Source organism: Pseudorca crassidens, chromosome 7 (genome assembly GCF_039906515.1).
Source record: "Pseudorca crassidens isolate mPseCra1 chromosome 7, mPseCra1.hap1, whole genome shotgun sequence".
Lineage (NCBI taxonomy): Eukaryota > Metazoa > Chordata > Mammalia > Artiodactyla > Delphinidae > Pseudorca > Pseudorca crassidens.
Window position 1 is genome coordinate 55,752,382 of NC_090302.1, and position 15,940 is coordinate 55,768,321.

General features: G+C 37.8%; 1 protein-coding gene across 4 annotated transcripts in view; it reads left to right on the forward strand.

Annotated features, from left to right (window-relative positions):
• The window catches only part of CD274 (CD274 molecule), a 33,781-nt gene extending 20,306 nt beyond the window's left edge, over window positions 1-13,475 (forward strand). For 3 of the 4 annotated variants that reach the window (XR_010945015.1, XR_010945014.1, XR_010945013.1), the window contains 3 exons: window positions 5,343-5,627; window positions 7,661-9,275; window positions 10,388-13,475. Coding sequence is in view for 1 of the 4 variants with exons in the window: in XM_067744307.1 (XP_067600408.1) it covers window positions 5,343-5,627; window positions 7,661-7,768; window positions 9,216-9,275; window positions 10,388-10,410 (476 nt within the window). In the remaining 3 variants the exon portion in view is untranslated. The remainder of the gene's footprint in view (window positions 1-5,342; window positions 5,628-7,660; window positions 9,276-10,387) is intronic. The other variant, XM_067744307.1, reaches the window with a different exon arrangement.
• Window positions 13,476-15,940: the final 2,465 nt, after the last annotated feature.

Sequence of the window (15,940 nt, forward strand, 5' to 3'; positions counted from 1 at the left end):
CAATCCCCTGAAAGGATCTTCTACTCACATACTTGCTACAATGATACCCCTGTCATTTGGACCTTCCTTCTATAGCCTATTGTAATTACTTTCTGATATTGAACTGAAATCTGCCATCTCTAGTCATAGTTTTGAGATTATCTGCTTGCTTCTTTTGTTTACATGGTGACCTTTTAATATGTGACTAGAATTAAATCATCATCCCCTGGTGTTTCTATTCCTGACCTAAGTACCATCAATCTGAATGTCAGGAATATAAATAGAAAAAGTTTACACTTATCATAAAGGGGTAACTAATCATTATAAAGTCAAAATCAAAATTATATAGGAATTAGGAGAAATGCATCTGTTTTATGGTACATTGCTGGGTCTCTAATTCTGGCTCAATTAATGCTACTGTTGTCAAAATGTCACTTGTCTTGTGAGGTAGATTTAATTTAATTGTATCTTACCATATGCTTCTCCATAACAGATATTCATGAAAGCAAGCTGATGGGATCCCAAGTTGGGATTTTTAACTTTTCTTCAGTCCATCAGCAAATATCAGGCATACTATGTTTCAAGGCATTAAAGAAATTATCAAGACTTAGCTCCATGAACAGCCAGCATTGCTGGATCTAGGGTAGGGAGGAAGAGCATAAGCCTGGCAGTCGGTTAGAAGGAAGTATAGAGTATATGTCTCTGCTTCCAGAAGAAGAGTCTCTCATCAGTCTTAGAGAGTATGCAGAGAGTGGAAAAGCTGTCCCTGTAGTGAAGAAGGGTGTTCTTCCAGGTTATCTGGGCTCTGTAATGTCCCTTGTGGATTTGTGATTTCCTTTGCTGTGGTTTGTTTGACACAATGGGAAATCTCTTGGCACTGATGGTTTTTCCAAGGAGGGGTCCTTGATGGAGCAAAGCAGATGACCAACCAGATTTGAGGATGTGATTTGTCTGACCATTCCATTTTGTACTATAAATTACTAATTTGGCATCCTAGTCCCACTCCATCTAGTTGTCATTTGCACATGGTGGTCTTGGAGGTCAAGTTGAGCTGCACTGAAAGCAAGTCAGCTACCAAGCTTCAATTGCACTGAGGCAGTGTCACCAAAGAAGTGTGGCCAGCTTGCATGAGCTTTACAACTCAGGGAAGTAGAACTCCTGAGTCACCTCCATATGCAAACGATTTCACAGTAACGCTGTCGGGCTTCGCTTCCCATCACTGCAAACATGTGGTAACACAGCTTCCCCATAGGGAGTTTACTCACCATGGGATTTTAAAGGTGAAGCATTTCAAAACTGAAATTTGAAAGAGTTTAGCTTTAGATTAACTCAATTATTATCCCTTTGGTGTTATTGCACCTTTCATGTTTGTTTAAATACCAGACTCTCAGGCATCTGACTTTCAGTTGAAAATGTTATTTTTCCTTAAACACTGAATCTAATAGCAGGGAAAATGAAGTGCCCATTTCTACTTTCAAGAACTTAAATGGGATGAGGCATTGAAAGAACAGAGTATGTATAGTTACCCTGATAAAGCCAATTTGTTCATATGGACCAAGGATTAACTGCTATCATTCTTCACCAACCCCATCTCTCCTCCAAATTCACCAACCAGCCCTGTTTAAGTTTTCCCTGTAGCATTAAATCCCCATCTAATATATCATGTAACATATCATATAAATGTACCTACATATTTTGTTTATTATCTCTCTCCTTCTTCTAGAATATATAGTCCACAAAGGCAGAGATTTCATCTATTTTATTTATTACTGTATCCCTAGGATTTGGCATATAAGAGTAGTAGGATGATAAGAACCCACAAAAATATATATGTTGAATGAATGAATGAATGGCATATTTCCTCAAATAGGATAAGCCTAAAAAATTTGAAACACGAACAGGTTTGGATACATGAAAATTTATTTCCAAGACTGTTCATCAGGAACTGTCAGTACTTTCTAAAGAATACCACATGAGTGCACTTTGCTAGTAGTAAGAAGAGGAAGAGCAGCTCTAGCAGTAAAAGCAGTAGTAATTAACACTTATATAGTACTTATGTGCCAGGGCCTATCCTAAGCACTTTGCCTATATTATCTCATTTAATCCTCAAGCGACTCTATGGAGTAGGAGCTTTATCATGTCTAAGATGCATGTTTTTCACATTTTACTATCTCTGAAATCTGAGTGTGTCTTTCAGTAGGTGACATCTTAAGAGTCAGTGATATGTGGTGGTATTCTTCTCATTTCATGGCTGAGCAAACTGAGGTCCAAAGAAATTAAGTAATTTGCCAAGTTCATTAAACTATTAAGTGATGAAGCCAGGTTCTAAACTCAAGCAATCTGTCTCTGAAGTCTGTGCCCTTAACAACCAGGTTTATTTCCTGTATTTGTACCTCCAAAGTGTGTATTGAGTTGTATTTTTTTTTTTTTTTGCGGTACGCGGGCCTCTCACTGTTGTGGCCTCTCCCATTGCGGAGCACAGGCTCCGGACGCATAGGCTCAGCGGCCATGGCTCACGGGCCCAGCCGCTCCATGGCGTGTGGGATCTTCCCGGACTGGGGCACGAACCCGTGTCCCCTGCATTGGCAGGCGGACTCTCAACCACTGTGCCACCAGGGAAGCCCTGAGTTGTATATTGACTTCAAAACTACTGTTAGCTTTTCGTTGTCCGGATGTAATAGTTGCATTAGAACATGTGTACGCTAGATCTAGTAAACCAGGAGTCTGCAAATGTTTTCGATTACCTACCCCATTAGTAAAGCATGTTAAACTAATATATGTATGTGTGTGTTTATAAAGAATGTACTTGTGCTAATATATGTTATATCATCAGAAATTGACATTTTTTAAAGGCAAAAGAAATTGAATATCACCAATTTCATATGGTTCAACATAATACATTGCACATTCTATAAATGTACAAAAATAGAAATTTTAAAAATATGAAATGAAAATTTAATAAACAATATTTTCAGTCTTACTAATTATGATGCTTCACTATAGTTAGCTAATATTTCAAGGCATAATATATCTTAGGTGAAATTTCGCATTAACAAAAATGGATGGTCTTGACAATCTTAAGGTTTTTTTAACCAATGCCTTGTCAGATCCAATTAGGTACTTGTTGTTTTACTTCATAAAGTCATGGTAAGAAGTATCACTCTTGCCATTTCCTTTTGGTTTTTGCTTGATTTATTGGTAATATATCCAGTCCTCAGTTTCTTTGTGGGAAACCTTTTAATTAGTTGTTCATTTTGTAAGCAGGTTAGTTTAGTTAAAATTAGATGAGAGAGACTTCCCTAGTGGTCCACTGGCTAAGACTCTGCACTCTCAACACAGGGGGCCCAGGTTTGATCCCTGGTCAGGGAACTAGCTCCCGCATGCCACAACTAAGACCCGACACAGCTAAATAAATAAATATTTAAAAAGAAATTATATGAGAGAACCTGAATATCTGTAATAATCCCAAACAAGTCACTGTCCTCCCTTAGGTGTTATAAAACTCCCCTATTCCTTTAAGACAAAGTGAGGCCCAGTGTCAATCAGTAAATCTCATTAAGCTTAGATTATTTCTTAATTGTTTTGATAAAAATACATATAAGTGGAGGTTCTAATATTTTCTTATTAAACCCAAATACATGTGCTCCACTTGAGAGACTAATAAAATGGGTATTTAATGAGTGAGTAGAATGAATCCGCTAATTTGTTGGGCCGTTAACGGTATAGTACATTTATACATATGCCCAGGCATGAAACAACATTCTTCTTTATTCTTATTCCATTAAAAATAATAATCAAAGGGTAAAAAAGCAAACATTTTACCCTTAAAGTTTACTATTCACTCTGATTTTAGGCTTGGAATTTTAATTGTCCAAAAATCAAGCTATGTGCTATATGAATTAGAACCTGTTATGGTAATATTATTTCATGAGGTATAATCAGTGGATTCCTTTTTAAAAGAATGCTTAAATATAATAGATAAAGGTTGAAGATTCAAGTACTCATGAGAACCATTATTTATATGTTTTGAAATTGTAATTATGTTGATTTCCAATGTTTTCATTGAACATAATATCATTATTTCAGTTTTGTTTGATCCTGGCTGTATTGTATTAAAGCTCTGTGAGTATATCATATCACAAAGCCATTGTTGTGTCTTTAGTAAAGGAATGGAGAATTAAGGCTCTAGGTGGACCATTAGTGGTTACACTAAAATATTAGGAGTAAAATAAAAATTGTGCCAACAGAATAATAACATGTTAACATACTTATCAGGAATAAACATGAAAAAGTTCTTAGGCATTGTAAATGCACTAAATAATCTACTAGAATATTTAGTACATCTACTAGAATATTTAGTACATTTAATCCTAAAAGGGTCCCAAACTTACGATCTAAAATTTAATCAAAGTTTCTTCCTTGAGTATAATTAAATGATTTATTAAAATAACCAGCATAAAAAGTTTAAAAAATAAGTATCATAATATGGTATTCTAGATGAGCTCCTAGAACAGAAAAAGGACATTAGGGAAAACTAGTGAAATGGAACAAAGTATAAAGTTTAGTTAATAGTACTGTACTAATGTTGGTTCCTTAGTTAGGATGAAAGTACCATGGTAATGTAAGATGGTAACAATAGAGGAAACGGGAGAGGTATGTGGGCACTCTGTACTATCTTTGCAACTTTTCTGTAAATCTAAAACTATTGTAAAATTTTTTAAAATGCATTTAAACTTTAAAAATTATCATGCAGGGAACACGTATCCACTTTTACAATGACGTTATACTATTTTCATACCTAATTTCTTATCATTTACCTAAAATTGGAAAAGTGAATGGCCCATCAAAATGAGATTTTCTGTTTATTAAATAAAGTCTAAGAAAACAGTACTGACCAGCTGGAGATGTTCATGTTTATAAAGACAGCTTTACATCAACAAAGAGATAATAAATTTAAGAATTTGGCCCTTTGTAAAAACTGTAAAACTTTACTGCGAAACATATAAAGACTTGAGTAAATGGACAAACATATTTTATATTTAGATAGAAAGACTACTGGTTTAAAGATGACAATTCTCTTTTAATTAATCTATACATTTATCAATACTTTGAGCTCAATAAAAATAGCAATATGTTTTTTATAGCAAGGTAGTTGTTCCTTTAAGCCCAAACTTGGCCCAAGTATGAGTGGAAGAGTTGAGGCAGAACTACCAGGCATTCCCCACTGCTGAAACATCTGAAAATTAAGCTTATTTCTCTGAGAACAGCCTGGACTGGTATTCTTTCTAAGGTAGACAAGACCAAGCCACATGTCTAGTTCTGTGCTAAGTGAAAGCTATGCCTTCTTTTTGCTCATGACCTAGCTTCATACCGCAAAATCAACCAAACAATTTCTGTGGATCCAGTCACCTCTGAACATGAACTAATGTGTCAGGCTGAGGGTTACCCTGAGGCTGAAGTCATCTGGACAAGCAGTGACCACCGAGTCCTGAGTGGCAAAACCACCATTACCAGTTCCAAGAGGGAGGAGAAGCTTTTCAATGTGACCAGCACACTAAGAATCAACACAACAGCTAACGAGATTTTCTACTGCATTTTTCGGAGATTAGGTCATGAGGAAAACAGTACAGCTGAATTGGTCATCCCAGGTAATATTATGAATGTCTCAATTAAAATGTGCCTAGTACTGTCCCTTGGTACCTAGCCTGATGCCTGCTCATTGTAAGCTTTCATTGTTTGTTGAATGAATGAATAACACTGTATTTACAAAATGCATCCTACTTCCTCACCTCCATTCGTCCAAGTCATATTGCAACTTAATAAACATTCAGCAAATATTTATTGAATATGTGGTACGTGCCAGGCATTGGGGACTCAGTTAACACTCTCCAGGAAGTAGATAATAAAACAGGCAATCTCATTTTATGTAGGACATGCTCTTGTGGCTGGGGGATCTAGGGCAGCACCTGAGAGGAAGACTCAACTCAGACCAAGTTTCAGGAATCCAAATCTGAGCACATCAGAGCTGTTTCCTTCTTTCCAGGGTTTCTGTGGCAGGAAGCAAATGGAATGTACTTTCCTATCTTATTCCAAACGGGAGAGATCCTTCCTCCCCATCTGCCTCCTCCAAGGTAGTCTGCTTAGTGCGTAAGATATAAGGCTGTGTGTCCCTGGGCAAGCAACTTGACTTCTGTGTGTTTCACTTTTCTTATATAGTTATAACCTATTGGGCAATACCATCATAGGAATACATGAGCTACGGTGTATGAAAATAATTTGAGACTCTTGTTTGCGCAGAATCAACTATTTTATTTTTATCTCACTCTCCTATAGAAGTGGGTAAGGCAGGATACAGTCTAGTGAGAGGCTCAGACCTTTAGAGAAGGCGAGCTTGAGAGCATGATGTTAATATTGGTTTGGCCAAAAAGTTCGTTCGGTTAGTGAATCCGTTGTTCAATGAAGTTCTTCGTGAAAATGAAAAATGTGTCTTTTATTTTTACTTAAAAGCGAGTGAACTTTTTGGCCAACCCAATATAAACCCAGAGGTTTATATTGTCTGCTTCTCAGAGGCACTTCTCACCACTCTCTCCCCCACTAGATGTTGAAAGTAAAGCTTAGGTACTTCAGAGAAAACAAATAAAAAATTGAATAGAAAAGGTAAACAATAGGAAAAAATAATCCAGGGTGGTCCTATGAACAAAAAGAACAAAAGAAGTTTAGAAAATTAAAGAGATGCTCTTACTGGGGTGTGAATCACTTTGGTAGGAGCTGCATTAGTATAATAGGTTCCTGTCATTTAAAAGCTATTTTATGATAACTTACTTGTGGGAAGACCTAGGGTTAACTCACCTAACTGCTCAGAATCTGTTTCCTCATCTGTAACCTGGGGATTTAAAAAATAAAAAATGGCACACCTAATTCATAAAGTTATTAACAGGCTCTGTAAACTGCAAGCTACTAGAGAAAAGCTGACTACAGCTTTAAAGCTTGAACTAGGTAGTCATGGATCATGGCTAATGGTGGGAGGTGGGAGTTAGCAGTCTCTGAGCATCATGTGCCATAAGACCCCTTTTCTTCCTGCATGGGACTGGAGACAGGTTGGTGAGAGGTGCCAATGATTAGATGTCCCAAGATGTTCAAACTGTGGAGAAAGAAAAGATAGCAAACAATGGTCCCAATCATGGCCACAGATATGGGGAAGCAGAGCTCTTTGACAATGCCAGTTGGCCTTCATGTTCCATCTTTGCCATGTGCAGTAGGCTGCTACCTTTTATATTAAGGAATGCAGGAAGTGAAATAATCAAGGCTACCATATAATATTGAGTTGCCACTCCCTGTGAAAAGCACTTTATAAACATTAGCCTCACAAAAATTTCATTAGCATTTCCATTTTTTAGCCTGGTTAAAGGACTTACTGGAGATCTCAAAACTAGTGAGTGGCAGCAGAACTTAACCCCAGGTTCATCTTTCCAAAACTTGGGCTGCTTCCACTTTTCCATGCTGCTCCCATTTTCATATCTGAGGTATCTCACCATTCCAGCCACTCACTGGAAAGGAACTTATGGTATTTAAGAAAATTAACCTCATACTATCCTAAATTAAGCTTCAAAGATGATTATTCTCTTGCCCTTCCAAAGAAGATTTTATCTTTAGTTTCTTTTTATTTTGTTTTGTTTTTCAGAACCATATCCAGATCCAGCAAAAAAGAGGACTCACTTGGTGATTCTGGGAGCTCTCCTGTTGTTCCTTAGTATAACCCTGACAATCATCTTCTATCTAAAAAGAGATGGTATTTCCTTTATTGTAATAGTCTGCATTGGGGTTGAGGAGAAGTGTATGAGAGTGCTACTGTTGTCACAATGGCACTTAGTGGGCAGAGCCAGGGATGCTAAATCTCCTGTAATCTGCAGAACAGTCCCATGTAACAGGGAGCTTTTCTACCCAAAATGCTAGAGGTGCCCCCAGCAGGAAACAGTGATTTATCAAATGGTTTCCTATTAGCTTTCCCTTCCAGGGCCAACTTTCAGTTATGCAAAGTAGGTTTTTAGTTACTGTTCTGCAGTATCACTTTCATTGAAGGGCGGCAGTGAACACTTGTAGTAACCTTTCCAAGGGGGTGAGAATTGGATCATGGCTGCAAGCAAACCTGACCTGCCTCTGCAAGGTAGCACAAAGACACTCCACTGTTTGATAGCAATTATAGTGAAGCTGTACAGGATTGCTGGGTGAAGATCGTGAGAGAAAGGTTGTGTATGGAGGTTGAAGAAGACCAAGTGTTAAACAATTTCTTTCCGTCATGCAAATAACCACAGACTTACAGAAGAGAAAAAGCTAAATGCCTGTTGGTTTCAGTTCAATTTGTCAAGCATTAGTTGCACTGTTATATTGAGCTGGTTTCTGGGACCTTTAAATAATAAAAATAGTTCTTTATGGAGAGCAGTGATACTTTTACCATAGAGTAGTTTGCAAGATTTCTGGCTGAGGGTGTTATATAGATTTTAAAATAATTTTGATGTGTGTATTTCTCTATTTACCCAAGGGGGCAATTAAAATTCAGGGAAACGTGGCTATTCAAATAATTTCCTTTCATTTTAAGATGATTCAGAGCGAACATTTCCCCAGTACTTTGAGAAGTACACCAAAGGATCTGATGATGATCTGTGTATAGAGTTATCTGATGACAAATAGGGAAGTGGAAAATGGAAGGGAATTCCAATAGTCGTTGAGAAATTCCCTACAACCCCTTAAGAGGTGGGTGGATCTGGGAAAGTGGTGTAATTGAGGGAGTGGAGGTCAGCTTCTTCTAATGAACAAGGACTTAACAGAACTGAGACAGCCAGAGTATAAGGATCAAGTTTCAGTGATAGGAAGACCTGAGATGGCTTTGATTTGTCCAAGGAAGTGGCTGTGGCCAACTTGCATTTCCATGTGAAAAATAATTAGTTGGCATTAGAAACGACTAGATAACCAGCGTATAATAAAGTATCTCAGAATATGGTACATCTCTGGGGGAAGAATGGAAAATATAAGTATATACTCCTGAATAAAATCTAGAAAATTTTGAATTAATTGAACTGTTGAATTAACCTCAGGGGTTGGGACTCCTGGAATATGGAAGTCTACCAGATTTCCTAAGGGATTAAAAATGTTTCATAGGAACCTGGGATTTAAACTTGAGTCACTGTGTGGGATGTAGAGTTGTGTTATATGGAAATAAAAATAATTTTTTTTTCAAGTGGAAGTGATGGATATGGAAAAATGTGGCACCCGAGATATGAACTCAAAGCAGCAAAATGGTAAGAATATTAGCAGGGATCGGAAGTTGAAGGAAAAGTAAACAAAAAGTTAAAGAACAAGGAGAAGGCTATCAGCCATAATCTCCCCTCATTTTACAGAATGCTGACTGTTGGAACTGCCAGCTCCTCTTTGCCTCACAACTCTGATATAAGAACTATTCCCACAGTCTGAGATTTAGGGATGGCAAAGGAGAGTAGAGGGATGGCTCTTTGCGGAGGTGGGGGAAGGAGGCAGCTTCTCTCTGTTAGGTTTCTATTGCTCTGCATCCTAACATCTCCCTGCAACAGGGGACCGAAGTGATTTATGTGGATGGGTGATAGATAGATGGATGGATGGATGGATAGATAGATAGATAGATAGATAGATAGATAGATAGATAGATAGATAGATAGATAAAACGTGTATCAGGCACTGTGTGTACTGCTTCATGTGCAGTACTTCAATCTCCTCCCTCCACAAAATCAAAGAGAATTTATTTATTTATTATCCTAGGATAATACTAGGATTATTCCCATTTTATAGTAGAGAAAACAGAGCGTCAAGAAGATAATATAAATTACCCAAGAACACAAATCTGGCAAAAATAAGGCGTTGGGGCCCACTAGCCTGACTATAGAACCTTACTCTTAACCTGTTCACTTAAATCCATTCCACAACAAATGTCTACATTTGTAGAAGTCCACAAAGACCTCACCCAGATGATTGAACTAAGAGGAAAGTTATATTAAGGTTTCTAATTCTTATTAATGTAATTAGAATTACACTTCACAATGAGCCCAAGTTTAAAGTAGTCTAATTACCTTGGACAAGCTCAGGCATGTTTCGTTATATAGTCCATAGCACTCATTTGTGTTGTAAAACTAATTAATGAGTGTTGTTTGGAGCATCCTAGGGTGACAAACCATCCCAGTTTGCCCAGGACTAAGGGTTTTCTCAGAACATGGGTCTTTCAGTTTCACAACCAGGACAGTTCCTGGCAAACCAGGATGGTTGGTTACACTTTATCATGTAAGGGGAATTGGACATAAATATAATATGCTTCTTTCTCTTATTGCAAGTTTATTATATCATCTAGCAAATATAACTTATGTTTCTCATTTTCACTCTCCAGATACACAATTTGAGGAGACGTAATCCGACGTTGAAACTTCTGATCTTAAAGCAGGGATTCTCAGCCTGTGGTTTGAGTTCGTCAGGGCTAGGCATGACCAGAGGCATGCAATGGGCCAGTGGGCTGCAGATGATGTAGAACTTAAAGGGCCCAAGCTCTGAAAATGGAAGCTGGGAAAGAAGAAGAGAACAAAGGAAGAAGGAGTAAAAAAGGTAGCCTTAGCCTGGAAGGAAACCTTGGTACTTCAAAATGACTGGGAGACTCATCAATGCATATGAAAAGGAGAAAGGACACTTCTGAATGATAAATCTCCATGCAAATTATCCATCACTCATCCTAGGAAAACAGGTTGAGATTCCCTGATTTAATGGTCAGTTCCTGCAGAAGTGCCCTTTGCCTTCACTCAGTGTTGATTTGTCTTCTGGGTAATTGAGAGTCCCAGTGTTGCAACAGTACTTAAGTATGAGTTATTTTTATTTATTTTAAGTCTGTGGGGTCTTGTCATGTGAGTGTGGTTGTGAGTGATTTCTTTTGAAGATATGCTGTATTAGAAGTTAAAATTATGTCACCAGACCAAACTTACTGCTTGATGACTTGTGTGTGTCCAGCAAAATATAGTATTTGTAAGTTGCTTGATATCCTCTATAACTATCAGTACATAGGAACCATAGAGAACAAACCATTGGTTTGTATAGGATATTACCTTATTTAACCCATTGATACTTTGACTGACTTGGATAATCTTATTCTCAGACCTCAAAGTAAGATACATTACCAAAATATGTTACGTTTAAGTATCAGCTTTACAACTATGTGTACACATAATCTCATTTCATTCCTGTAGCAGCTGTGTTGTAGCAAGCACTATTCTACCCATTTCACAGCTGAGGGAGCAAAGATAAAATAACGTGCCCAAGACAATAAACAGCAGACCTCAGATATCCGAGACTGTCACCCACTGTCCTTTTATTTCTTTCTTTTAATTAAGGTGTAGTTGATTTACAATGTTGTGCCGATCTTTGCTGTACAGCAAAGTAACTCAGTTATACACATATACACATTCTTTTTAATATTTTTTTAATTAAAAAATTTTTTTACCCACTGTCCTTTTAGAATACAATTTACAGCTCTGTTTTACTTTAAGAAATTCATTCATTCAGTGAACATTTAGGAAGCGCCCTACCATGTTAATCACTGTGCCAGGCAGAGTATACAGATGTGAGCAAGATAAAGCACTTCCCCTCGAGGAGCTCATAGTATCATGGGGACAGCAGTAAGAAAATGTATTGCTACAACATGGTGCATTATCATAGTATACGGTGTTCGAGGAGAATGCTTGTATGAGGAGGAAAGTCTAGAAATGCTGCCGAAGGAGGGGACGCTCTGGGTAGCCAGCCAGTGTGTTCCTGGACAGTTGAAAATACTTAAGCATTTTAATAATCAAAGCAATTTTAGTTTATGAGATGTCAGATTTTTTAAAACTGTGGAAAACAGCTCTTGAATTCCTTTTCTATGACTATATTTACCCCTGATTTGTTTGCCTTTGCCATGCAATTTGATGTTTATTTATATAGTGCCTAGTATTGTCTAGCAGTTTTCTTTTTTATTTAAATGCAATTGAATTTTGAATTCATACTTTTTTATGATTCAAAATTCAAAAAGTGCAGTAGGAGACATTAAAAAGTCTCTATTCCATCCTCCTACTCATCTAGTTTCCCTTTCCAGAAGCAACAACACTTGTCTTTTGTTTATTTGTCTTCTAAAGATATTCTATGAACATATGTGGAAATGTTTGTAAAATGTGTATATATTTTTAGTTTTTGCTCTTTTTCACATAAGTAGTAATGCATTATGCGTCTTCTGTGCCCTTTGCTATTTTTATTTAATATACTATTTCTTATGTAGTAGACAGAACAAATTTGAAGTTCCCAGTGGCTGGGTACTATGTCTTGTTTGTTCTAGGTCATCTTTTCCATAGTCTCTTAGTATCTTTCATATGATGTAGTACATACTAAAGAGTTACTACATCTACATTTAGACAACCAGCATTTGTCGAGTACTTGCTCTATGACTGTGTTTGGATTTGGTTTATTTTGTGTTTCTCAAAGAGAGAATGTGTTTCTCAAAATGGATTTTCCAGGGTACATGGGGTCAACCTGGCTCTAAAGGATGACTTTATTGCTAAGTCTGTATGACAGAATCATGTCTGGAACTTGTTTTTTTTCTGTTTTCTCTTGAGTATAAACTTGAATTCGGGGCTTCCCTGGTGGCGCAGTGGTTGAGAGTCCGCCTGCCGATGCAGGGGACGCGGGTTCATGCCCCGGTCCGGGAAGATCCCACATGCTGCGGAGCGGCTGGGCCCGTGAGCCATGGCCGCTGAGCCTGTGCGTCCAGAGCCTATGCTCCACAACGGGAGAGGCCACAACAGTGAGAGGCCTGCGTACTGCAAAAAAAAAAAAAAAGAAACTTGAATTCAATGTTGCACTTGCAAAATTACATGTTCTTTTTGGAAATTCCAGTCAAGTACCTTGACCCTAGACCTTCATCTGTGCCAGAAAAGGCCTGTGATGCCTGTGAGCTGTGCCTGAACCCTTGAGTCCCACCAGTTCTCACCACTACACAGACCTCCTAATACATTGCTTTCCAAAAGTTCAGATGCCCTCTCAGGAGGTCCCAGAGTGTTTCTTCCCTCTTGGCCATTTACCTGGATCACTGACAAGGAAGACCGTCTTTGCTTTGCCACATGTCAAGGCTGAAGAAACAGAATCTCCAATAGAACTTTTCCTGTTATCTTTTTGTACATGTTCATTTGCACAATATCCCTTGTTTGAGTGACAGTATCCTTTGTTTGAGTGACAGTATCCTTTGTTTGTGTGAAGTACAAGTGAGGATTCTGGTTCAGCAAGACGTAAAGTCTATTTACTCCATTCCTAAATCTTAATGCCTTCTTGTGGTATGGGATTTGTAAGGCACTTTATCCCTTTGTCTTGTGTTTCATTGTAAATGATACAGGCAGAGATGATATCTAGTTCTGCAGTGGATTGTCACTGTTTACACCTGCATTAATTTAATAAAATATTCTTATTTATTTTGTTCTTCAGTGCACCCACATATCTATTTTCTTGTTTTCTATATGTTTTATAAGACCATTCCCAGTTCAACATCCCGATGGAGACAGTTACTTGTAACATCTTCAGCTACCTTCCTAGTTCTTTTTTTCATAGCTTCTATGTTTACACAGCATACTCTTGCATCCTGTGTGATGAAAAAATATCAAAAGAATTTTTTAAAGAATGCATTGAAAATTTTCATCCTTTCTCACTTGATAGCTTCCTTTAGGACAATACCAAGAAAAGAGTCAAAATTGTGTTGTCCAAGTTGAAGATCTGAGGGAAGGGAGATGGGAGAGGAGTGGTCTTCAAGAGAACTATAGGGAAATGAAGGGGCTTTCCTTTACGAGAGTACTCTTCTCAGATCAGTAGATATGGATATGCAAGCCCATGCATACGAAGCTGGATGTATTTCAATCATGCGGTTCTGAAAAGGAAGTGAGAAACCTAGATTGAAGTCAAGTTGAGGATTAAGGCCTGGTTCAGGGTGGGACAGTAAGAAGATTTAATGTCAACTAATTTAATTACTTAGTCATCAGGCTTACTTTAAAGAGACTTTTGATCATTTCTCTAAACCAGACACTCTCAAAAGATAATGATGACTATTTCTAAGAATATGTCAGATTCTAGATGGTTCTAAAGAAAGAGTATCAGTATCTTTGTAGAAATGATGATGATATAATGTTTATGCCACTGCTGGGCAATGAAAGCAATAAAAATGCATGGTTGGCATCAGTATATTTCACCTTTCTGATCAATCTTCCTGGCTGGCTTTGGTGGTCATGGTTCTGGATGGACTTTTGTGACACTGGAAGGGTCCATACTGTAGGAAAGTTAGCTTGAAAATGTACCATAAGCTGTCATTAAGCTTTTACTCCAATCCCTTTTACAAGCATGTGACTATCTGCCATAAGTGGACCAAATATATTTTTATCTAAATATTTTAGAAAATTATAGATTATTACTATTTTAAAACTTAGAATTCAAAATTAGCTTTTTCACTGTAGATATCCCTGACCAAATTTGTGAAGGTAGATACATGCCATTTTCGTACTTTTTTCCTACTCCAGGCCCACAAAGTTTCAAGGGAATTAATACTACAAATCAAATTACCCCTATATAATTTAAATATTTCCAGAATTATTTATATTTTAAAAGAGGTTAAAGTTTGACTAAACTGAAGCAATTGTTAGTGGTGGGGTTTTATCATTAATAATTATAATAATTACCATTTATTGAGCATGTACTCTATGTCAGGCACTGGGATTACACATATTATCTCATTTAATGTCATGGGCTGGTGATAAAGTGTACCAAAAAAGTGCATCATGTTTACCTGGAGAGCTACCAAATCCAGAAAGTTAATGAAAACCGGAGCATTAAAAAGGCGAAAATAAGTAATTGCATAATTACAGTGATATTATGGGAAGCTTTTATTTATTTATTTATTTGTTTGCACCAGGTCTTAGTTGCGGCAGGCAGGCTCTTTAGTTGCAGCTTGTGGGCTCCTTAGTTGTGGCACATGGATCTCCTTAGTTGCGGCTCCAGAGCTCCTCAGTTGTGGCATGAATGTGGGATCTAGTTCCCTGACCAGGGATTGAACCCGGGCCCCCTGCACTGGGAGCGTGAAGTCTTATCCACTGTGCCACCAGGGAAGTCCCAGGAAGGTTTTTTTTTTTTTAAAATAGAGTTTTTATTATAATTCTTGCTGATTATTTACTTAAATATTTTCCCTCAACAGAAAAATATAAAATGGCCATTTAAATGTTATATATATAAGACTATGACATTAATTTTGAATGGAGAGTAAGTTGTGGAACACTGGCTAAGATATACACTTCTCAGTTTCTTATTGTTGTGAAGCTATCGTATTTTGACTCCATTTTCTACCAATTTATGATCTGCCTGCAGATATTATAGTATAAAGATGCAACCTGGGGGGCAGGAGTTCTGAATATGCATTTCCATTCAAGGAAATATTATCAGTAAACAGATCCCCAACCTCCCCCTTCCAGTCAATGTGACCTCTCTAGGAGATCTCTTTTTGTAGAAAATGAAAGTGGCTAATACAATCTCACCAAGGAGAGAGTCAAGCTGGGGAGATGGGCAGCAGCCTCGAGTGTGGAGTGAAATCTCATCCATGACCCCAGGATTTAATTCCTCATCAGAGCTTTTCAGTCCATGTGGCAAACCAGGGGATGATCCAGAGGGGGATGGGAGGTCAAAAATGTTAAGAAGAGCTACCCACTTCAAGGATAGGCCTGAGGAAATAGGCAGCAGCATCCTGGTTGAAGGGGAGGTAAAGGGAGGTGAAGATCCACCCTGTCTCCAAACTTGCAATAATCTCTAGGCTGGAGACCAGCCAAAGGATCACACACTCTCACATTCACACTTTGAGACCCCTGGGGATATCTGCAATGGTGGCAGAACTGTGTTAGGACAG